This window comes from Elgaria multicarinata, chromosome 1 (assembly GCF_023053635.1).
Source record: "Elgaria multicarinata webbii isolate HBS135686 ecotype San Diego chromosome 1, rElgMul1.1.pri, whole genome shotgun sequence".
Lineage (NCBI taxonomy): Eukaryota > Metazoa > Chordata > Lepidosauria > Squamata > Anguidae > Elgaria > Elgaria multicarinata.
Genome location: NC_086171.1, coordinates 117,689,658 through 117,714,720, shown reverse-complemented (window position 1 = coordinate 117,714,720; position 25,063 = coordinate 117,689,658). Strand labels below are relative to the sequence as shown.

The 25,063-nt window shown below is 40.7% G+C and overlaps 1 protein-coding gene across 2 annotated transcripts in view; it reads right to left on the bottom strand.

Annotated features, from left to right (window-relative positions):
• The window catches only part of VAV3 (vav guanine nucleotide exchange factor 3), a 194,753-nt gene that overhangs the window by 46,426 nt on the left and 123,264 nt on the right, over positions 1-25,063 (bottom strand). For both annotated transcript variants that reach the window (XM_063135512.1, XM_063135520.1), the window contains 2 exons: positions 19,703-19,725; positions 15,832-15,877 (listed from right to left, as the gene is read on the bottom strand). In XM_063135512.1, coding sequence (XP_062991582.1) covers positions 15,832-15,877; positions 19,703-19,725 — 69 coding nt within the window. The remainder of the gene's footprint in view (positions 1-15,831; positions 15,878-19,702; positions 19,726-25,063) is intronic.

Genomic DNA, 25,063 nt, shown 5'->3' with positions numbered 1-25,063 from the left:
GAGTTTAAGGGGGGAAATGTAAAAAATCAATAAAAATCAACGGATGACCCAATTCAATTCAAATTTGGTATGCTTAAAGCTCTCCCTAATGCCAATTTTGGTGTCTTTATCTTTAAAGCTTACGCAGATGTAAGCATTTATTTAAAATCCTGCTCCTGCGCCCCAATGGCGGCTCACAAGATACACTCAACAAGTAGGGGCTAAATACGGTGAATCTTTTTGCTTTACTGCACAATTAAGGCAGGATGCATGGGAGTACTTCACAATCAAAGCAGATTAGAAGGTGGAAAATTTCTGAATCCTTTGCATGCAATTTGCAGTGATTGCACAGTATAATGCTGGTGTGATAAAGCTATTAGGATTGCATTCCTTTTTCCTTTCTTTCCCAGTGCTCATCTAGTGAACAATGTTTTACTGATGTTGCATTGAGTAGCTGTCTTGTACAAATGTACAGTTCGCTTCCATGAGACTAGTGAATCCATTTGCGACACATGAAAACAGTTTGGACTGTGCTCACCATCACCTATGTTTCTATGTATGTAATGCAACGTCAACTGCCAAAATGATAAACATTTATATTTTTATCCCTATAAGTCAAGGGACACATCATCCCCAAAGACAGATAAACCTACCATCTAAATCCACATAATTTCCACCCTATAAACTAGTCCCTGTGACATCTTAATTCATATTTTGTTTACTCACTCTGATAATCCCTCCTTCTCCCTAATATTTCCCCTAATATTATATCTGCAGAAATAACTGAAATAATCTAAAAAGCACTCTTAACAGTCTCTCTGATTTGGAGACTCCAAAGCCGCCATCATGCAAATTACTGTAGAGACTGTTGTTGGCTAATAGGAACATGCACACACACACACACACACACACACACACACACACAGAGAGAGAGAGAGAGAGAGAGAGAGAGAGAGAGAGAGAGAGAGAGAGAGAGAGAAGCAACAGGTTTCATTGTTCATTGCATTTGACAATGCATTATTAATGATTTAATACTTTCTAATGGAGTAGCAAAAGCATAAGAGCACGCTTTTTAAAAGGTTATAACACAAAGTAAGCTGTATTACTCCATAAGAAAAATTCCAAAATCCACGATCAGGCAATAGTTTATTGAGTCCAACCAGCAACGCACAAAATTGTGGGCAAGCTTCTTCTTTTGTCATCAGGCAAAATGTTACCAAAAACAGTGGGGTAGGGAGGGGAGAAAGAAAAAGTCTGGCTTTTTAAAGTAATGAAATCTGCAGCGTCACGGTCTTCAGGCTGAGTGCAGGAGGTGGAGAAGACTTAAATCGATAAGGCCCCAACAGGTGTTATGCCACTTCATGTTTCACCCAGGACTTTTGAACCAAGAATCACGTAACAGCTGATTTGAAAATATAAAATCCAGTTGTTACTTGGATTTGTCTCCAATTGCAGGTGAAACACAAAGGTTCCCTGGCAGGTACAGGACAACAGTAAAGGCAAACATAGTAGTTTTTATATTAGCAAAGCTGGAGCTAGGCCAACGTAAAAACTGCTATATTTCTCCTTACTTTTGTTCACTACTTTTTGGATTTTTAACAAAATAATGACTTCTCCACAATACAAGCCCTCTCCGAAGAGCCTTATTGCTCAATCACTACTAAGGAACCATTTTCTTTTGTGTGTAGATTATAAAACGGAGAGTTTTCTTTGATGACTAGCATTTAATAACTGATTAATAAAATTATTATGACCATAATTATGATGCCTCACAAACTGATTAAATGAGCACCTGCCAAGCCTTAATTAACTAATAACCTCTAAACTGTGCTAACTCCAAGACTAGATTAAACACTGTGCTATGTATCTTCTAATGTCAAGCCTTCCTGTAGTGTAATTAACTAAGACAAGCTCTTCTATAGATAGTAGGACTATCCCATGCTGGGCTCACTCCTCAAAGCTGAGAACATGATAGCTGATCCTTATCATAAGAACTATGAACTTTAGCAGTAAAGTTCTTAGTTCAAAAGTGTACCCCAGTCATGTAGGAGCTGCTTTTCTACAGCAGCCTTCTTCAGCCTGCTGCCTTCCAGATGGCCATGATGGCTAAGGAGTATGGTTGTTGTTGTTGTTGTTGTTGTTGTTGTTTTTGTTGTCTAGCACATCTGCAGGCACTAGGTTGAAGAAGGCTGTTCTAGGATAATGTTAAAATGTCCCAACTATGTGAGTGGAGGCCAAATCTCACCTCTCTCTTATCTATGGAATCACCCCCACCCCACTCCCAGTGGGTTGCCAATTAAATGGACAGGACCCACATGGTTGGCTTTCATCCACGTGATTTCATACTGTTACAGAAAAGTGACCTCTACCTGGCTAGGATAACATTTTTTTAAAAAAAAAAACTGTGGAAGAGATTAAGGCCTTAGCTAGATCTAAGGTTTATCCCGGGATCATCCCTGTTCATGTAAATGACACACAGGATATCCCAGGAGCAGGCAGGGACAACCCCGGGATAAACCTTAGGTCTAGCTAAGGCCTTAGTCATGTTAAATTTTCTTAGTTAGCTGATCGTGAGCATGCATTCAGATTACCACCGAAGAAAATTAATATACTACTGCATGCACACAGTGAAATCATACTCTACCTCAATTATTATTATTATTATTTATTTATTTATATAGCATCATCAATGTACATGGTGCTGTACAGAGGTGCTGTACCTCAATGCTGGCTAACCCTTCTGGCAAGTGTCCTACAAGTCAAGTCCAGACTATGAAACGGTAACACGGTAATGCAGCCTTCCCCAGCCTGGTGCCCTCCAGATGTGTCAGGACTACAACTCCATGAAGATGCCATGCATGCTTCAGAACATGAGCAGCACCTGCGATTGCCATGTTGCATTTTTGCTACTAGTTTACTAATCCTGGGGAAAACAGTTGGGCAGTGCTAGAAAGGCAGATGAAAGTGCCACTGCAAGGTCCAGCTTAAGTCCAAGAGAGCCAGAATCTCTCTCTACATCCACCACCACCACACACACACACAAAAACACCACTCTAAAAGTGTGCTTTCGATTTCTAGGTAAGCCAATCTAAAAAGAAATTCACTATATTATTTCAGTGAACCAAAACAACTGACATAGATCTGGAAAACATCGTCATCAGTGCATACCAGTAGTATGCAACTTGGGAAAAATATTTTCCCAAGTTGCATATTTTATCATAGTATTAGTTTTACAGGAATTACTTCGCAATGATAAAGTTAAATACAGATGAACGTGAACTGGGCACCAAATTCATAACAGTTCAAACTCGCAGATGAGGAGGCAAAGGAGATGACTTCATATGAAGAGGCAAAGAGAAATGTGAAGATTCTTTGTGTCATGTGGGTTTGTGCAGGAAAAGAAGGGAGATAGAAATGAGAGGCTGGAAAGAAATTGATCTTTGGTAATTTTCCAAAGATATAGAGAAGGAAATGTTAGTGAGAAGCACAGCTGTAATGGCTTTTGTACATATGTATTTTGCATCTGTGTCGGCATCACCCAAACATCTTGTTTATTATGCCATTTATTCTGAGCAAGGTTCTCATGGCAGCTAGGAACAAGATGGTCTTGATGGTAGCATGTTGCTTATCTGCTTTTATTGTAACTGAAGTCCACTGAACTGTATGCCCTTTATCCTATTTGTGTTAAGAGGTGGTGTTGTATGCAAAGCCTGGAAATTCTACATAAATGGAAATGTCTTACTGACTACCAGATCACCACCCTAGTCAAGCAACCCAAGAAGATACCTTTAAATGCCAATCTAAAGCCTTGGCAAGAAACATAATCCTCACCTTAAGAATGGAACCAGAAACAAAGGGTTGATTTCTGGATGGGCAAGGAAGGAGAGACTGAATGGAGGGGTTTTGATAACCATTTCCTTGCACCCTAGCTCACTTCTCGACCACCACCCTTGGGCCCAAAGACAGCAATTCACACAGAGACAGCAGATTGCCTGCATGACCTTGCACCAGATTTAAAATCTCTTCACTGGCTGCCGATTAGTATAAAATGTTGGTTATCACCTTTAAGGCCCTACATGGTTTGGGTCCTGGCTACCTGCGGGATCACCTTCTCCCGTACAATCCGCCCCACACACTCAGGTCCTCTGGGAAGAACTTCCTTCAGCCAGCCAAAACTAGGCTGACAGTTATTACTCAGAGGACCTTTTCTTCTGCTGCTCTCAGCCTGTGGAATGGCCTGCCGGAGGAGATTCGTCAACTTAACAGTCTTTTAGCATTTAAGAAAGCTATAAAGACTGATCTCTTCCGGCAGGCCTATCCAGTGGAATTTTAGGATGCTTTTAGTGTATTTTAGTATGTTTTTAGGAAGTTTTAACAATGTAATCAATATTTTATGTATTTTATACTTATTGTTGTTCCCCACCTCGATCAGGATGGAGAGGCGGGTAAGAAATTATTATTATTATTATTATTATTATTATTATTATTATTATTATTATTATTATTACAGTTACAACTGTGTGTCCTCAGACTATTACTGTGGATGGAAGCAAGAGAAGAAAGAAGGGGATTAACCTAATAATATAGGAAGAGCCATGCAGGATCAGAGCAAGGGACCATCTATCCAGCATTCTGCTTACACAGTGTCCAACCAGCTGCCCACGGAAAACCCACAAGCAGCACATGAGTGCAACAGCACCCTCCCAACCATATTCCCCAGCAACTGGTGTGCATATGTAGGCCTACTGTCTCTGATACTGGAGGTAGCATTTAGCTATCAGGACAAGCAGCAATTTGTAGCTTTATCCTCCTTGAATTTGCCCAACCCCTTTTAAAGCCATCCAAATTGGTGGCCATCGCGACATCTTGTGGTAGTGAATTCCATAGCTCAACTATGCAATGTGTGAAGAAGTACTTCCTTTTATCTGTCCTAAATATCCCACCAATCAGCTTCATGGGATGACCCTGGATTCTAGTATTATGAGAGAGGGAGGAAAATGTCTCCCTGTCCACTTTGTCCACACCCTACAAAATTTTGTACACCTCTAGCATGTCTCCCTTTATTTGCCTCTTTTCTAAGCTAACCAATGTCAGATGTTTTAAACTTTCCTAACAGGGCCGTTGCTCCACCCCTTGATCATTTTAGTTGCCCTTTTCAGCACTTTTTTCCAACTCTACAATACAACATATATTCATTCATTACATGCCCTAATTTCCGCTTTAGCACAGAATTGTTATGTAGTTGTTCAATACAAAACTTTATATCCCACTTTTCTGGCATTTACATGCCATTCAAGAAGCGAACAACAATTATAACCAACAATAAAATCTTCCCTCCCCACCCCACAAAATGCAATATAATAAAAGGAGACAGGTATAGCAGATAAAATAGATAAAAACTTATCTATTTTATGAAACGAACACCTGCCTAAACAGAGAGAAAGCCTCCCGGGGCAAAGAGTTCTACAATTTAGGCATAACCAGAGAGAATAGTAGTAGAATTCATTCCTGTTAATAAATGGAAACCTTATTACAAAACTTGCCTTCACTGTAGAATAAGTACAATAACAGCCACAAATACAATAAAATATTCTCTTTGTTCTAGCACAATTTAATTAGGATTGTTAATCCCGGTTCTGTGCACATGCATCACAGTTAATTTGCACCAGGTCTGAGCATTTGCATTATAAGTGTTTTTAATATAAGTTATTAGCTACTTCCCAGTTAAAGCCAGCTGTTGAATGATAAAGCAGGAACAACATGCTACCTCATTCTGCAGCAATGTGCACTGAGTAATATCTCTGTAATGTCCAGAGTGGATAAAAATGGCCACAGAGCATATTCATTTTGCCTGTAGAAATTATCATATGAAAAATCTACTTTAAGTGCTACCCTAACCCTGATCACCAAATATAAGATGATTTTTTAAAAAGTCTTATGCCATTTCTAGACGATGCTTCAATGTGTATCTGGAAAAGGGTATTTTTTACAAATGTGGGGAACTCTATGTAGCCCCTAAGTATTCACGAAAGGTGTTTGTCATAGTAATCACAGTGGGTTAGGTGGTGTGGATGGCCTCTATATATTTTGCATGTGTTGTTTTATATATATATATATATATATATATATATATATATATATATAAAACACCCCAAATTATAAACAAACTTACAAAATAAAAGCTATATAAAACCATCAAATGCAAGAAAGACTAAGAACCAAAGGCTATAGTTCTAACAATTTTAAAATACATTAAATAAATAAACAGTAAAAATAATACACCACAGGTATGTTGACTCCAAGTTTTGTACTGATTATAGTCCAGTGGTAGCACGTTATATGAACACCAAGATACAACTGGAACCTACAATGCAGATGCTGGAGCACTGGGGTAAAATGCCCACAGCACCCCACTCCCTGAGGAAGTGGGCTGCAGAATAAAACTAGCTGAAACTTCTAAACTATTTGGTATCAAGGGCAGACCATATGTGAATGCATTACAATAGTCCAGTTCAAGGTTCTTTCATAAATTGTACCCCATCCCCCAGTTAAACTATGAAGATTTGTATAAGATGTTGCTCTGCTTCGGAGAACTGGGACCCATATCTCCATGACATCTTTTGCACACACAATTGTTCACATCATATGTCTCAACATTTGTTGCTGTCAAATAAAATTCAACAACTGTGTCAGGCATACAGGTTTACCACTACCACCCCCCCAAGTTATGGAAGCCATTCACAAAGAGCCTACCCATTAAGTTAAACAATAACCTAAAAATTAGAAAGAATGGAGCAATATTTGTAATGTCCCCCATGAAGTTCCTGTTAAATTCAATGAGGCAAGTTAAAGATTAATCAGACAATCTTTAAAAGAGATTACATAACATAAAACTGACTGCATTAGAGAAACTGTGATGGAACTAGAGAACTCATGTCTTGTTTACCAAAGCCATGACCTCTGAGGAAATCCAATGTAGTCTGAACATCCCTCATTCCTTAGATCTTGGATAGGGATGCCCAAGCTCACCAAAATTCTCCAAGTTCCATCTTAAATTTCAGACCACCTCACTCCCATTTTTGCTTGCAAAGTGTTTTTCATTTCATTCAAATGTGAAGATGCATACATTTCAGTATGCATTTTTTGAAAGTGTACACCCAAATGCACTTTTCCCCATAGACTAAAGCATGAAAATGCTTTAAAAATGCATCAGTACTGCTCATCAAGACTCATTGGGAAATTCCCACGGCTTTTCAGCACAACCCATTTGCGCTTTATGCCCTGGGATGCAAAGAGTGCCCTCTGGATACTTGGGAAAGATTGGGGAAAAGTGGACCCAGGGCCAAGAAGATAAAAACACCCTTATCAGAGCATAAACACCTAAAGTTGGAGCACTCAACAACAGTGTGCCAAAAACGAAATACAGATTGCAAGAGAAGAACAACACAGAAAATGGCAAGAGATTTAGCAAAATTGTAGCAAGGATTCTTTTGGGAGTCTGGCCTTGTTGGAAACAAGACAGATATGGCAAGACTGAAAGGACAGCACAGTCGATAACTATAGAGCAGGGGTGGACAACTTGTAGCCAAAGCATCTGGAGGGCCACAACTCCCATTATCCTTCACTATTTGCTATGTTGGCTAGGAATGACGGGAGCTATGACCAAAACAGCTGGAAAGCCACAAGTGTCGTCCCCCCCCCCCCCGCTTTAGAGAGATATCAGAAAAACAAAAGTGGGTGACAGAAAGGGTGTCACTTCAAAGATGGCTTTTTAAGGACTGGGGAAAACATGGGCAGTTCTTAAAACAATATGGAAAAGTCCCAGAGGACAGAGGGAATATGAACTGTTATTCCCTATATACAAGTGAATGGAATACTTGTATATGGAACGGACTTGTCCAAAGAAGATAAAAGCGATATAATTTGCAAAACCCTGGATGGGGGAACAACCCTGCTTCCACTGCAAGCCATCCTCATGATTTCAACCCCCGATGAAGGGTGGGAATATTCTGTCTTTCAGGCTATTCAAGACGCAGGACTGAATAAGCTGTTTTGCCAAAGGAATAGGTATCAACAAATATTCATGGCATGCCTAGCTCCCCTTTGTGAAAGGAAATTGGCAAAAAAGCGTAAGAACTAGCAAAGGGTACTTAACACATCAGCAAAAGGTCTGTCCTCTTTACTTTCCAAAGTGTACGCCAAATGTGAACACCTGTTATTTAAGATCTCATACGGTTATGAAGTATATCTCACACCTGAAAAGAGCTTCACAGTACCAGAGGCATAAAGCTTTGGCAACTGCTATTACAGGGAGAAAAGCAATAAAAGATGCACAGAGTACGTGCTTTGAGGATAAACATCTGACTTCATTAGCAGACAAATGGGTGGGGCTGTGTCAGTCCTCTGCTCCTTCTGTAGAGAGACTTAGCACCCAGCTGTGTCTGTTCATTTTTTTTTTTTACTCAAAAGTAAGTGTGGGGACCCAATCTGGATTGGGACTCTAGTCTAGCATAGGGTAGGGGGGCTTTAACTTTTTGACCCCCCTCCCCACTGTAATCATGATTGAGATCTGGGAGGCCACCCCTGGGATTTGCATAGGGAATGAAAGCCTGCATCCATTTCAACTGAGACTAGTCCCGGATGGCTTTTTCCACATGGCTCAGGCAACAGATTAGGAGGGGGCCCATCTGTTGCCCACAGGGCCAGCCATTGCTGTGGACACCTCCACACTGCCATTGGCATCCCTTCCTCAAATTGTGGCACTGATGGACAAGATAGCTCCATTGTTTTCAATGCCACTGCTCAGCAGTAGTGCAGGCAATCCTAGGACTTCTGGGGCCATCTCACCCCTCAGTGTTTCAGAGCACAGCACTGTGGAGCAAGATGGCCCCAAAAATCAGCTATGTTGGATCAGCTACATTGCCACCACTAAAGGATCGCCTGCATTGCCAATGGCAGCAAAAAATCAACCAAAAAAGGCAAGCATGGGGGAAGAAGAAAGCAGTGATGGATCTGTTTGTCTTAGGCAGTGCAATGTCTCATGCCAACCCTGCTTTTTTCCTATGCAAATAATAGGCAGGGTGTCATCCAAAGGTTAACGACCCCCCCACTACCCATTCTAAGATCCCAATCCAAATTGGTTCCTTGGCACTTAATTTTGAGTAGGAAAGGAAAAAAACAGACATGTCTGCATATTGTGCTTTAAAAGGTAATGTGTAGCATGGTTCCTGCACTTTAAGACAGAATGAAACACAAGCTCTGCAAAGTTTCTTCAGCAAGTCAGCAAAGCAGTGTTTTCCCAAATAAGAGATAAGATCATTTAGACTTCAGTAGTGTTACAAGGCTTCCCAAGTCTTTGTGGCAGCAGTACTTTGAAGTAGCAGTTAAATTATTATTGAATTAAATGAATGAGTCAGCTTTTGGGGGGGAGGGGGAACCCTTCCTTTTAAATGTATGGTAAAATTCAATAGTTCCTCCTTTCCCTTCAGTGATTTATCTCTTGATTAGGCTTCTGAGGGAGATTCTGATAATTAAAATTAGCTATGATTATTTATGAAAATTACTGACAAGAGATGTCTAATGCATTGGACAGGAGTTTTATATGGGAGGCCTATATTCAATTAAACTCACTATATGGCATTGAGGAAGTTCATTTATCTAACGCAAAGGCTGATCCACACAGAATTGTGTGATACAAGCTTAATCTACACCAAGCAAGATATTGCACTATGAAAGCGGTATATAAAAAGCAGGAGCCACACTACTGCTTTGTAGCACTATTGAAGTGCACTAACAACTGATGGGGCCCATTGACACATTCCATATACCGCTTTCATACTGCTATATCCTGCTTGGTGTGTCTCCTGCCTTTTATATACTGCTTCCATAGTGCAATATCCTACTTGGTGTAGATTAGGCCACAGTTGTTTCTGGAATGTGCCATTTTAGGGTTCTGGTCTAAAAACGTCAAAGATTTAAAAATAATAATTGTTCCATACTTTGTGATCTAATGGAATGTAATTTTTTTAGATGAGCCTGCATGTTAAAATATCTTCAGTGCCAATACAAGACATTTTGCAGTCCACAGTGAAGCCAAAATGTTGCTCCCGCCACCGTTGCTGGGACCAACATTTCAAAAGGTCTTGAAGCACCCTTCCAACACAAATCCCTGCCTTTGCATATTGCTGACAAAGCAGGTTGCTTCATCCCAGCTAAACCTTGAATCTCTTGAAGTTTAAGTGGCGTTGGATTTTGTGGTTTGTTAGCTTCTTTACACAATGCAGAACTCATCTGGGAAGCTCACTGCCACCAGAAGGAGAAACCTGAAGTAGATACAGTCTTAGCGGGGCCAAGTTTCTCAAATGTACTCTTTACAACGAGACTGGTTGCTTTTTAGAAGGAAATGGTAACAGAACAACTGGGGACTATTTTGACAAAGTCAGGACTAGACTAATTTGTAGAGCAGAAAATACCAACTGCTGTTTATACGAGTCAAGACTCAAGCCCGTACAAGGTCTTGAACCTGAAGGTGATCAGGCAGGAAATCAGTTTGTGTGCCATCACTATGTTCTGTTCAGAGGAGGGAACTACAGAGGAGTCAGACCAACATGGAAGCCTCTTGTGATGGTACTACAAGAACCAGCCACATTTAAGTAACAAGGGGATTCTGGTGCTGTTTTCCCCGCCTTCATCTTACCCCAACCTTAACTTGAAGGGAACAGGATTTGGCTGCAAAATGTGCCAGGGTGTGCTTCATTTTGCAGCTCAATCCTATGCGGAGTTAGGTGCTCCTAAGACTATGGATGGCCAGTTCCCAAACCCAAACCGCTGGAAGCTTAAGATAATCAACTGGGAACAAAAACTTACAATTATATAGCCTTTGATGAATCTGGGTCTTTCCACTGCCATAAACAGACTAGTGGAATAAACTAGATAACTGCTTTGACCCAGGCAAATCGCTTTGAGACAGAACATTTGGGTCACTTAGTAATAGGTGGATTTTAAGAAGTTGGTTGCAGGCATGAAGCATGCTGGTTCTTGCCCTACCACAGAGAGTTAATGCATTCTTTTGGGGAGAGGCACTGTAGCTGGCATAACTGTTACAGTTTAAATAGCAGTTCCAAGCATGGAAGAAGAGACTTGCTGGAAAATGAGCATATTAGATTGGGAAACCACAGAGCTGGTTAATTGCTGTTGTTGAGTCACACGTAGTTTGGTATCTGGCTGCAATCACAAGACACAAAAGATAACTTCTAACCTGCAGGGCTGGTGTAATTATGGGAGGTAGCCCCACTTTTCGGCTTGATTTGGCTTGGGGTTTTGTTTTGTTTTTGCAACCCTCATGAGACAGTTCAACAATGGAAGCATTGAGGGACTTAAGCTGCAAGAACCATAAGCATAATGGCAGCTATAAAAACAAATTCTGGAACGAAACACATGTGACACCATGAATAATTATTGGCATGGACCTGTACAGTCAGATTCCCGTTGTGCCCAGCAGCATAAATTCAATAGAGGGATATCATTACTCTCTTGGCATCAGGCAATAAAATAACGAAAAAATCAGGCTAGGCTGCAAGGAAAAAAAATAGGGTAGGTTTTCAAAGGGTAAAGCTTGGGGAGACATGCATTGTTAGGAAGAGATACTAGGTAGCAAACTATTTTTGTGGGGAGGAGAATGGCTTCTGAAGAACTGTGCCTCTTGTTATATATAAATTAATAGGGAAATTGTGCAAGTAATTTAGGCCAGGTATCCCAAGAGTGGCAGCCTAAGGGAGATAACATTTAGCAAGCAATACAGTATCTTAGTGGAACATGGCCAGTCCATCTACCTGGCCATCCTTGACATTGGGCAGACAACCTGACTGGAAGAAACTGGACCCAAACCTGATCCAGCACATTATCCAGACAAGTTTCAATAATACACACCAAGTTGGCTCCTTCCTCCAGGTCTCAGGAATTCTAGATTGTAGTGGGAGGGAGTTGAGCAACCAGGTCTAGCATTCACCAGAATCACCTGAGCAGGTAACTGACAAGGTATTCTGAATTCTCCAGGCTGGGGGAAGAACTGGAAGAAGAAATAGGCTTGTCCTATTCCTTTACCTATAGATCATCCTACCCTCCTCTCTCCCTCTGACACACCTAATTCCAACCTAAGCACCCATAAATGGAGAAAACAACCCTCAGGGGTAAAATCTTGCCACTCCTACCCTCTCACTGTGGGAGAATGAGCAGGTAGTGGCTAAAACAATCCTCCCAAACACATAGCAGCAGAGCAACTTGGATTTAATGTTTCCTTCCAGCACCATTTTGAAGACAAAGGTTTCCCCAGCTGCTATTTGCCTGGTTATACCTTCCGTCCTGATCCAATCCACGGATGCTATTTGCTCAAATGTAAAGAGATGGGAAATCCAATCACTGAAATTTCTGTCACCTTGTCCACTGAGGCCCACAGAAGACAGCACTAACAGCACCCAGAAAAGTTTAACAGGGACAATGCTGAAGACTACTTATGTTTTCCTGAGTGCTGCTGCATTCATTAAACCAGGGGCAAGGAGCCAAAATTGGGTGAGTAGTGGAAGCCCCCCTCCCACACACACACATCCAGTCCACTACAGGCTAAATGACGTAAAGGGGTTGCAACCTCTGATGTTAATTGATACCTGGTGGGCACACTGAAAAAATGTACCTTCCAGTGCGTCCACTAGGCATTGGTTTCACCTGCCCTGATCCTACTTCCGTTGGAAAGAGGACACAGAGCAGATGAAGTGGCTCAGTCCAGCAAAGAATGTGAAGGATCAATGAAGCAAAGCTGCTGTGGTTGAGTCAGCAGCTGGATCTGTCTGGCTACTGCCTCAACCATGGACGTTGTGCTGCACAGAGTCTTCCTCAGTGAAGAAGTTTCCATGTAGGCAAAGTGGCCCCTGCCTGCCTTCATCCCCTGCTGTTATCTCTGATCACAGATTGGAGATAACATCAGGGATTCCTCCGGGGGGTCAGGCTTGCCCTCCAACCCCAGCTCCTGGAGGAACCCATGAGTGCTCCGTGAGTCAGTTGGGGAACCTACACAGGCCACATTAAGCCCATGGGCTGGATTCTCCCCTCTCCTCCATTAACCCCTGTGCTATAAGTTTCAGTCTCTTTAGTATGACAAAAGTTGTCAAGGGACAATGAGGCAACAACTACATTTCTTCCAAAATGTTCCATGCGGTAACCAAAGTTCATCAAAGAGTTTTAACCATTTGTAACTGAGCAACAGAAATTGTCGCAACATAGCTATCAATCTCTTTCTCCTACACGTATGAAGCTTTTCCCCAAACGTTTGGTTCTAGGCTGCAATCTTATTTTCAAATTAAATGCACAGTGTTCTCAAGTTGCTCCAATTAGAAACATTTAACAACTCATAACTTACCTTGTATCTGAATCCCTCATAATTAAACTGTGAGAAAGAACTCATAATGCCCCCCCCCCAAAAAAAACCTCTCTTTACACAATTACTATAAAGTAGCACTATGGGGTGAGGTGGGGTGGGGAGGCAAACCTTTGCAGTACTATTAATTTATTTATTACACTTATATACCGCTCCCATAGCCAGGGCTCTCTGGGCGGTCTAAAGAAAAAGAACTCTCATGACATTTTATTTATTTAGACAAAGGACTGGAAGTATATGCTCCACAGCCAAGTCACATTTCCAAACCCTGGCACTGCTTCTTAGACACAAATATGGGCCAAGGGGAAACTGCTGGGGGTGGGGGGATTGCAGAAGAAAAGAGGAGAAGGGCCCAACCCCCTGCAAATCCCCTCCACCCACTATTGTTTTGCAACAGAGCACTGGGGAACAGAGTTTTTAAACACACCTTGGCCATACATTATGTAGCTGCAGAAAAATGCTCGGCCAAAAAGTTTATCAATCGAAGAAGAAGAAGAAGAAGAAGAAGAAGAAGAAGAAGAAGAAGAAGAGGAGGAGGAGGAGGAGGAGGAGGAGGAGGAGGAGGAGGAGGAGGAGGAGGAGGAGGAGGAGGTTGCAGCAGCCTTCACAGCAGAAGTTTAAACAGTGTGTATATCCGTAAACACCCTTGACAACTGCAAATTCAAAGTAGTAGCTTATATGCCTTTGCCAATTATTTAAAATTCAAACATACAAGTTAAGGTGCATTCCATTTGGGGACTCGCACCTCAAGATTCCAGCTGCCTTTGGCCCCTCCAGGAAAAACAAGAACTGCCAAGAACACACACACACTGCCTTGCAAGATTTGGCTCCGTGCTTAAAATGGATTGCTCTGTTTGAGCTGCATGAGGTGAGGGAGGACTTAACTAAAAGCCCAGAGGCTTCTAGGTATGTAAACAAAGTTTAAGAGCACCACTTGTAAAAACAAAGCAGCAACACACATATCAGGAGTTCAGTTAGTCATATGACTGTACCCTTGAAAACACGGTCAGGGAAGTGATTAGCAGCCTGACAGCTGATCTGGATCTAAGCCAGTAGATTTCAGCCATGCTAAAAGCCTCCAATCCTGTATTTCAGTGCTTTCTTAATCAGCTAGAAGTGAAAACAGTAGCACTGCACTGATGCCCGGAGACCACCCTTACAGCAGACCAAGACACCCAGTGTCAGCTGTGGTGTATCAGATGCAGGACTTAAGCAGGCCATGGCTGCTCCAATTCATAGAAGTAGCCCCTATGGACACAGCTGGCCTTATGTGAAGCAGGAGGAAGCTCCTGCATGAAGCAGCAGGGGGTGGGGGATGCCACCCATTGTGTCCCCCACCCATGCCAGGAGGGCTCACCTGACCATCCTGGCAAAGGCAGCCTTGGCATAGCAAGGCAAGGGTTAACAGCCCTTGCTGATACTGTTCTTCAGCATGCCTCCACTTGCTGTGAGCCGGCGCCTGCACTGTCACTTTCATCATTGGCTGATCCTCACCGCCGCCGCTGTCCTCCTCCAGTTTCAGAGAAGGAGCCACGTGGGCAGCCTGGTGGCTGCCTTCTCGAAGGCTCAGGGCTGGCCTTACCATTATGCAGAAGTAAGCAGGTGCAGCAGGCAGAGGAGGGGGAGAAGAGCAGAGCTCTCCCCCTGCAAAGGGTCTGCTGCGTCTTGCTAGCCATGCAGCCTCAAGAAGCAGCAGCCACTTTGTCGCCCTTGCGCCTTGCCTCCTGGCTCAGCTGACTTACTTTCTTTAGCGGGGACACATCTGCCCACATCGCCAATGCACTGCCTCTGTAAGGTCTTTCTGCCTTCAGGAACTGCGCTGATGTGGCTCTTGAAGGCAGAAAGAACTTAAAAGAAGCAGTGCGCTGGCGACGCAGGTGTGCCTGTCCACACTCACAAAACTAAGTTGCCTGGCAGCAGGCAGGGTCAGGAGATGTGGTGTGGCGAGGTGTGTGGGCAACCAAGTGGCTGCTGCTTCTTGGGTACATGCAGGAAGGGGCAGTGGCAGCCATGGTGGGGAGGGAGAGGGGGCCATGGGGGTGCAGTGGGTCCCTGGCACTTCAGGCGGTGACCTGCCTTGGGCTGGGCCTGCCTACAGACAAGAGAATGTTACTATAACAGTGCATGCAAGCAACTTTCCTTTTAGTAGCAAGAAACCACTACAGTTAATGTGGTAAGAAACTGGGTAGGGTATTCTATCTTCTCAGTCCTGTGACAAGACAATACCACAGATTTCTATAATCAGATTGCATGCCAATTTACATCTCAGTACTCTCACTGACTTGCCTGTTAAGACGGCAGTTCTCAGAAGTTCCAATCCTCAAAAGCAAAGAGATGGTGGAAATAATCATCTGTCAAAGTTCCAACTCATCATTCTCCTGTAGGAGTTTAACGTTCTAATGATGAAAAAGAGCAAAACAAACCTGGGTCCATATGTCTGGAGTTCTTTCGAAGTCCATTCGGTCGTTTCTGTGTATTTGAAAAGCACAAGTTAGAGACTTATTTTTTAAAAAACCTCTCCACTCTGAAATATTATACATGTGTCTTCTTTTGACAGTTTACTAAGCAGAGGTGAATGTTAAAATAAGGATTCCTGTCAGAAGTGCCTGCCTTCTAAGATATTTTGCTACCTGAAGCAAAGCCCAAATGGTGTCTGTCCTCCTACTCCCTCACTAGGGCAAGCACCTTAAAGCATGGGTGGGGAGCCTGTGACCCTTGAAATTGTTTTGAACTACAACTTCCATCATCCCTCACTATTGGCCATGCTGGCAGGGGCTGATAGGAGTTAGAGTCCAGCAATATCTGGAGAGCCAGATTCCATATCCTCCTTTGAAGAGACTCGCTGTGTCAGTCAAACACCAGGTCTTGCCTTCATTGTCCCCACTCCTTCATGGTATCTTCTGAAGCTAGTTGCTTCACTGAGCTTCATGGTAGGACCAGCCATGCCTACTGTTTCTGGAATTTATTTCCAGGGTATCCTAGATATTTCAACATGTGTAAAAGTCTGGAACAGCAATTATAAACACAGCTCACCACACACAGAGGGAAGTTTCCCATGCCAGAGAATCATTCTCAGAATTTCCATCACAAAAATTCAACCAGGTCTAAGCATGGTAATGTAGTTGAAGAGCTGGTATCAGAAAGGTCATGTGAGGGGAAAAAATCATTTTCACTTCGTTTTGTTTTAATGTAGAAGAACACACAGCAATTAAATGGTGGAAATTGTCTGCCAAAGATAACATTTGGAGAAGGGGGGGGAAGTGTGGCTATGTGTTCTATAGACCTCATACCCGCTACTTGAGAAGGGGAAATGATGTCTATAAAAAAAAATTAAAAGGGGTAGGGAAGCCATTTCTCTCACACACACAAAAATCCTGGGCTGCATGTTTGTTCTGACCATGATCTCACTAAAAGTTGCACAATTTCTTAATTTGTATTCAAATACAATCATTTTTTTCCTTTAAAAAAAAGATTTTCAAAAGCTCTGGTTTTATAGTGAAGCTCCAACTGACCACATAAAAGCTCTGGAACCTGTTGCGAATGCCAATTATAATAAACTCAGAAGAAGAAACTTTGTTTTAAAATCTGTATTAACCACCATAGTAAGGTTGGGAGGAAGGGCAAAGTAGAAGAGCAGGTTATAATCATGCAAAACCCAGTCTTCATCTAGCTAGGGTTAGTTATCAAAGTGAGCTGTGGCCAGCTTGTCTGCAATCGCAATATCTCAAGACAATGCAATGGAATATGAACACTGACAGCAAAGCACATTAAACCAAACAGGCTATATTTTAAATAACATTTTAGAACAAACTTTACATAACAAGTGTTTTTCTAAACTAAAGAATAATGTTGAAATATCAAAAAAATTCACTTGGAAACTGCAGGGCCCCAAAACAGCCCAACACATATTGGGGGCTCAGGCAGAAAATCCAAATAGTACTCCTTATCTGGGTTAAATTATTATGATTACCTTCTCCCCGTTAATCTATTTTCCATATTTGTCTCCCTAACCCCAGTTGAAAATTCGGATGTACAAATTATGTTTTGAGCTTTTTACAAATGCAGTAAATTATTGTCATTATAAAGAAGGATGATGATGATGATGATGATGATGATGATGATGTAACAATTTGCTGTACTTTAGCGTTAACCTAAACTTTCCTGCCTAAGGCAGGCCAAGTCATCTTGCCTAATTTATTTATTTATTTGTTACATTTATATACCGCCCCATAGCCAAAGCTCTCTGGGCAGTTTACAAAAGTTAAAAACAGTAAACATTAAAAGTATACAAAATACTCAAGCCAGGCCTTTTCCATATTTATTTATTTATTTATTTATTTATTAAATTTATATACCGCCTCATAGCCGAAGCTCTCTGGGCAGTTTATATATAACTCTATAGTGGTGGGATGCTCTGAGGAGAGGAACATCCAGCAAACCTCAACATCTCATGATCAAATGTAAGGAATCTCATATGCAAAAACACTGCAAGAATATACAGCAATTATTCCACAATGAACTTTTCCCTGCTTTCTTGGAGCTCTGCAAACAGCCACTCTTTACTTTGAGATTATATAATCTCTTCAGGAAACACAGAGTAGTCTTGCACCTGTTCATTCTTAGACTCTAGACTGAAACCATAAATAACCAACTTTACTAATCAATTTTATTTTGGAATAAGAATTAGTAAGTACGATTTACACTCATATGCTACCATGACCCTGGTTTGACCCTCAATCTAAGCAATCAAAGTGCCACATAGGTGAAGAGGTAAGTGCCCCAATATCAATCATCTCATGCTTTTATGGCTTTATAGTTTACTAAAGATTAACTGGCTGGTTTGCTGAAGAGTTTTGCAGGACATGGGAACTCCTAATGGTGGCCATTTTGGGTATACCACTGCCATGGCAATCTCGACATTGCAGATCTATTTTGCAGGATGTCATATTTTCAGTTTTGTGCATCAACAGCATTACCCCTAGATATATTTGTAATATTTATTCTCACAGAGAATAAAGCATATCGTTCAAGGCAAACACCCCCCTCCAAAGAAAGAGTATTTCTAGCTCAACTCCTGCAATTGAAGTTTTCGGAGAACCAGCTTAATTTGCTCATTGTCAATTCAAAGTAAAATTTCTGTGTTGCAACTTCACTGGAGAAAGTATGGTAAATACAATTTACGGGATAATCCACACTTTTAACCAAGCATTACGATTACAATTCACATTAAACCCTTCCAAATGTAAATGAAGTACACTCCAAAAATTGTAAGCACTGCTCTCAAAAATAGCAAGATATGAAACAATGTAGAGCTAAGGCTGTGGCCCAAGTAGCTTTCATTATCCATATTTAACTGAGCCTCTTGTATTTCAAGTAGTATAAATCAATACAACAGAATGAATACATTGTCCTTTTCTAAAGCCAAGGGCAGTAACCTTGGGCTCCTTTCTCCAAATCCACCAAGATCATGCAATGTTCTGAAATTAACATCTTTTCATTGAACATGTGCCTATTTTCCATTACCATTCTATCATAATGTTAAAGATATGTCAAGTAATTCCATTATTTCAAGTATTTAGCTTCGTAAGACAGCATTTAGCTGCACGTTTTGCAGCATACAGCCTGAAAACTGTTGTTTAATACTGTTTTTATGTTTTTTAAATTTTTGTATGCTTTTAATGTTTACTATTTTTAATTGTTGTAAACCGCCCAGAGAGCTTCGGCTGTGGGCGGTATATAAATGTAATAAAATAAATAAATAAATAAATAAATAAATAACAACTTCGTTCCTACATCAGAATGTTACAGAAATGTAGACCACTTGTAACTTCTCCGAAATCATGTGGTGGCCCATAATTTTGAATTTAAAGAGAATTGCCTTGCTTGGTTACCTTATACATTTTCTGCCAACTACATCAAGGAAGTTTGAAGAAAACTATATAAATCCCCTGAAATTTATTACAACCTACAGAGTGAATCAACTAACACTAGGCACATTCAACTCTCATTGCTATAAACAGTGAGTTACGAACTTGAGTAACTCCTTCCTCATTTAAATCAACTAAACTTGAAAGTGCTTAATCTTGACCAGATTGCACCCCTTGTTTCTCTTCTTAAATTTGCAGAAGAACTTCATGCACAAAAGCCTGAACTGCTTCAGAGATCACAGTAATAACTACAGGAAGGGGGTGGAAGAAGTTATCTGTATTATGCTAATGCAGATACATATAAAAAGCATTTTAAAATTACTCACAAAACAAATGTCACATTTAATCTCAAAAAAGGCGCACTTACCTCATGTTTCAGGGTCCCATGATCTGGAACAAATGTAGAAGTTGGCATGGTTAGTGACGGAGAGTTCACTCTGTTTGACAAAAAATCCCTAGCTCTGTGGTACCGTGAGAGTACACGGAACTGCTTTGTTTTGCTAGCTGATACCTGTTTTATGCTCCAACTGCCCCGGGGCTCTGCTAGTTATTTTGCAAACTGTGTTCACTTAGTTTTATTGGCTCATGGTAAACAGCACTGGGTTTACGCTTAACTCAGTGACATGTGGCTTTTCAAACCCAAAGATCACCCAAACTTTCTGAAATGGTTTGAGAACAGCAGAAACTCACAGAGGTGAGGCATTTCAAATGTTAAATTTGCATTGCAGTTGGAATCCAGATTTCAGTAAAGAGCACAGCACTTCCTTTTCCCAAGAGAAGTATATCTAAAAGGTATTAGCAGCTTTTGCATTATACAGTATATTTTTACATATCTTTCTCCCACGGAATGTGTTACATTGTAATTTATCCTATCTTAAATAAAGCACAAAAAGGCTTCAGTCTGGTCCACACATGCACAATCACCACTCATGGACTGCATCGTCACGTATTGACTTGCACATGTGAATGAGCTGTCACAGATCATATACCACAAATAGAACTTTCATATTGCTTTGCATTACCCCCAAACATGTGGCCTGGATCCAAAGAACAGCACAATTAGTTCTGCACACACAAGGAGGCTTCGAATCTGTGTTTATCAAACAGCAGCTCGCCTCTATGAAGTGTTTCAAAACCAGATTATGGCAAGGCATAGGAGGGGGGAGTGCTAAATAAAAAAAATCCCACTGGGCAGATAGGATTGCTCCTGTTTTGTTTTGTTTAAAAATTAAAAATTAAGATATAAAAATAAAAAAGCTCTTTGGATCCCAGCCAGCTTTTTTTTTTTTCAATTGAGCCAGTTCACAACATTCACTTGAGTTGTTCAACTGTCAAATAATCAAATGCTAAGAAATCAAGTGATTGATGAATATCTGCGAACCAGCCACAACTTAAACATTGTATCTTGGTATTCAAAACATAGAAATTAAAATCAAGGATTTAATTTATGGGCTGCATTTGTGCTTGTGTGTGCAGATTTAATTGTTTTTTAAGCCCCACATGTGGTGGTATTCTGTGGAAAAATATAGCCTGAATTGCCTTCAACACCACCCAAACAAATATCCCAGGGGATAGTTCATAAAGCAAAAGAATCAATGTTTATGTTTAGAAAGATTGCTAAGTGTTGAACTTTATTATTATTATTATTATTATTATTTATTTATTTATTTATTTATTTATATAGCACTATCAATGTACATGGTGCTGTACAGAGTAAAACAGTAAATAGCAAGACCCTGCCGCATAGGCTTACAATCTAATAAAATCATAGTAAAGCAATGAGGAGGGGAAGAGAATGCAAACAAGCACTGGGTAGGGTAAACAGGCACAGGGTAGGGTAGAACTAACAGTATAAAGTCCAAGCAACATCAAGTTTTAAAGGCTTTAGGAAAAAGAAAAGTTTTTAGCTGAGCTTTAAAAGCTGCGATTGAACTTGTGGATCTCAGATGTTCTGGAAGAGCGTTTCTTTTCTTCCTTTTCATTGTGAGCCATGCTGCTCTGCAACTCAGTGACTTGGATTTAGTCTTGGCATGGCTTGGCTACTAACAACTGATGCTAATTAATGAGCGATTCAGGCCATTCTGTTGGACTGGTGAGTAAGGTAGGAAGTGGCTGCAGAACAAACCTTGCCCAGTCTGAGTGTGAGGTGGGGGGGGAGGGGTAGTTTTGGAATCATCCAGAAAATGAAGAAGCAGTTCCAAATTCAGCAGATGGATGGGAAAGGTTTCAGCCTGTCTGCAATCCTATTTGCTTTCCATCAACTCTACCTGTATATTTCTAAAACAGGATTCTTGGCAGAGAGTGGAAAATAATGCTTTTGCAGCTTACTGACATGAAGCAGTCTTGTAGCTCCAAGGACGTCCAGTAGCTTTTAGGAATTAATGCTGCTTTAAAAACTACACTGCCTGTTGGTATGGTTACTTCTCCTCTTCTGCTCAACTTGTGTATGTGTAAATCAATGGATGCTGCAAACCATCCTCCCCAACAGCGCAATCCTATTCATGTTCATTTGAAACTAAATCCCACTACGCTCAATGTAGCTTACTCTCTAGTAAGCATGTTTAGGACCGCCTAAATCTCAAAGTATTATCTTTTCAGAAAGGAACTGTATAATACTGTAGGACTTTCCATTACTCAGGGAAGTGGAGAGCATGAAATGATTCTATATGTCATAAAAACTAAAAAATGGGGGGGGGGGCTGGAGTAGGGGAAGACCAAGAAAGAATAATCTTGTGCACATCGTAATATGACCACTCCTATGAACAAAGTTCAGCTTTTGGCATTTTTTAAAATGTGTATTCAGAGTGGCATATAGTTCAAGACATGAGTGGGCCTGCCCTCCATTTTGTTTGAATAGCTTATCATGAAATGAAATACAGCTCATGCTCTTTGGCAAGACAAATTATGTAATGCACATGCTAGATTGATTCATTTCCAGGCACGTTTCCAAGTTATTTCCCCAGCACGTTGCCTGACTGATGCCAAATAGACTGCATTGGAAGTGTCAAGTCCAAACTGGTCTTAAGATCACAACAATCCCCATACTGGATGACAACCATTGGTGTAGCACTCCATCTCTAACAATAGTTGATGAAGCCAGGTGCCGCTAGGTAGATCACAAGCAGGACGCAATGTCTTAAGATATTTGTGTGGCAAAATTCAGCATTTCCTCAAGAACACATAGCAGTCAAAAATGTACATGCGCAACAGTTCAGGTGTATACATAAAAACATAACATGTATGCACAAAAGCCAATGCATACCTGTTATGGATTTGGTCATGGCTCTCTGCTTCATCTATAGGGAGAGCATAACAGAAAACAAGCTTGGCTAAGGGCCACTTCACACATCACATTTTAGAAGTCTGCACTTGAGACAGTTAAGTATACCCCTAAACATGTTAAGTGTGAAAGCTGCAGACATGTGCATTATACATGATTGGCTTCAGCTCCCTTCTGTATGTATACTCTGTAGAAAAACTTAGATTTGAAAATCGGAGTTATTGGCCCTAGACACAGCAACCGCAAGGCTGAATGTTTCAACACTGAATGTTTTGTCAACTTTTAGCAAAAACATTCACCTTCTTCAAAACAAAATGCTGAAGGATCTCTGTGACTCTCATCCTCCAGTGGCACTTACACTAATCCCCGGTGGGTTTTTTAATGTTTTGCATAACCACTATGACTTGACCGCTGGTAATAATCAACTTCAGCTTACCACTGAAATAAGTCTCCATCAACTTTTGTGGGATTAAATTTGACCAAGACACAACCATTTACCTTCATTCCATGAACTTCTAATTAGAAGTTTAGGGAAAGGGTTCCATGTTCCTTCTTTTGCAGTTATTCATAGTCATACCCTACAGAATTACACATCGTCAGACTTTAGAACCCATGACTTCCCTGCTTGCATAAATGCTTTTTGGGGAAATGGAGGCTAGCTTGTTACAATAGAATAGTAGTGCAACAATCATTTTTTCCTTCTTTGTAAGCCGTTCTGTTATTTATATTTATCAAATTAGAACTGCTGTCAGGAAGGTAGCTGCTTCAGGACAAGCAGATAGACCAATACACAACTGGTTGTTCAGCCGAGAAAGTGAGAGCAGATAATGCTATATCTAAACAATGTAAGTTGCTCAAACTGAGGATCCAGAATGAGGTGTAACCCTATTGGTCCCTTGTATCACCTGACCCTGCTGCACTAGTTCCACTTTCTGGCCATCTGCAGACTATTGGCACTAAAATATGACAGAGAGCAGACCAGCAGCTCCCTCATTTGTGAGCTCCCATGATGATACAGGGAATAACGGGCTTCAGTCTCCTTGCCAGAGCACAAGCATTTACTGTTGAGCTTCTTTTTGGATTATGAATGGATTTCCTAAAACCATAAAATGCAAATATCAGTCTGCTTTTTTCCAGACATCTACAATTTACTGTAAATGCCTGGACAACAATGCAAAATCAATCATACTAATCACTGGAAAGGCCTGATTAACGAGCAGGGTGACTGGATACAAAAGAAAGACAGGGCTCCTGCACCTTTAATAGATGTGCAGAAGAAGCAACTTAAGCAGGTGCAGCTTTTCTCCTGTATGACAATTCTCTTGCCCAACTATCAAAAAGTTACGTAATCTGTATGTAATCTGTTTTTATGCTTTCTATGGTTTTAAATTTTGTATATTTGTTTTTAATGTTTTGTGTTTTAATCTTTGTAAACCACCCAGAGAGCTTTGGTTATGGGACAGTACATAAATGCAATAAATAATAAATGTAATAAATAATAATATAAGCACCTGTCCTCCTCTGTGTTCAGCCACCCTATTAACTGTAGTAAGGTTTGCAGGTTCTTCCCAAGCCCTTTTTGAGGATGCAATATTTAAACAATTTCTGTTCAATTGCTAGAGGCAGAGATCACACACAGACAACTTCATGGATTAATGAATTGAATAAATTATCATTTTACAACATCAAAGATGCTGGATGTTCTTTTCTAACTTTATTTAAAACCTCTGCCCTGGTTTCCTAAAATTAGAAATACAGTGCTCTTTAAATGTTCTAATCATTAACATACTTTGGTTGGTATATTCCTTGTGCTTTTTGCAAAAGATAATGCTTTTTCAAGTCTGGTATCCAATCTGGCCAAAAGCTAAAGGCATGATAAAAAAAATCAAAATGCCCTCCACATAATATCAAGCTCCTGAGAAAAGTGAATTTCCCAGGACAACTTTCTCCAAAACTGGACAGCGCATAACTATACTCAAAGGTCTCATGTTACTGTAAAATAACATAACCATGTGTTAAAGAGGCAGGAAATTATTACTTATTTACAAGGATGATGCAAGACATTGAATTGGAGACCTCAAAATTCAAACTCCCCCTTAGCTTCACCCCAGAAAACTCTGGTAAAGTTGCTGAAATGGCAGGAAAGCCCTCTCACCTTCTCTCTCACTTTTTCAGGTATTCCTCTTGAATGCTCAGAAAAAACTACTTGAGGATTTTGAAGTGTTTAACAGAAATACTCAAGAAGCCCAAATGCTTTTCTGGATAAATTGATGTGGGATGATACTTGCACATAACTATTTATTTCAGACACTATTTTCACTATTTATTTCTTGCACATCTCTATTTATTTCAGACTATTTATTTCACAGTTAAGTGTTATAACTGAATACCTAAACCATGGTTAAGGACTGACTGCAAACCAGGGTGTGAATGCATGGTTTGAAATGG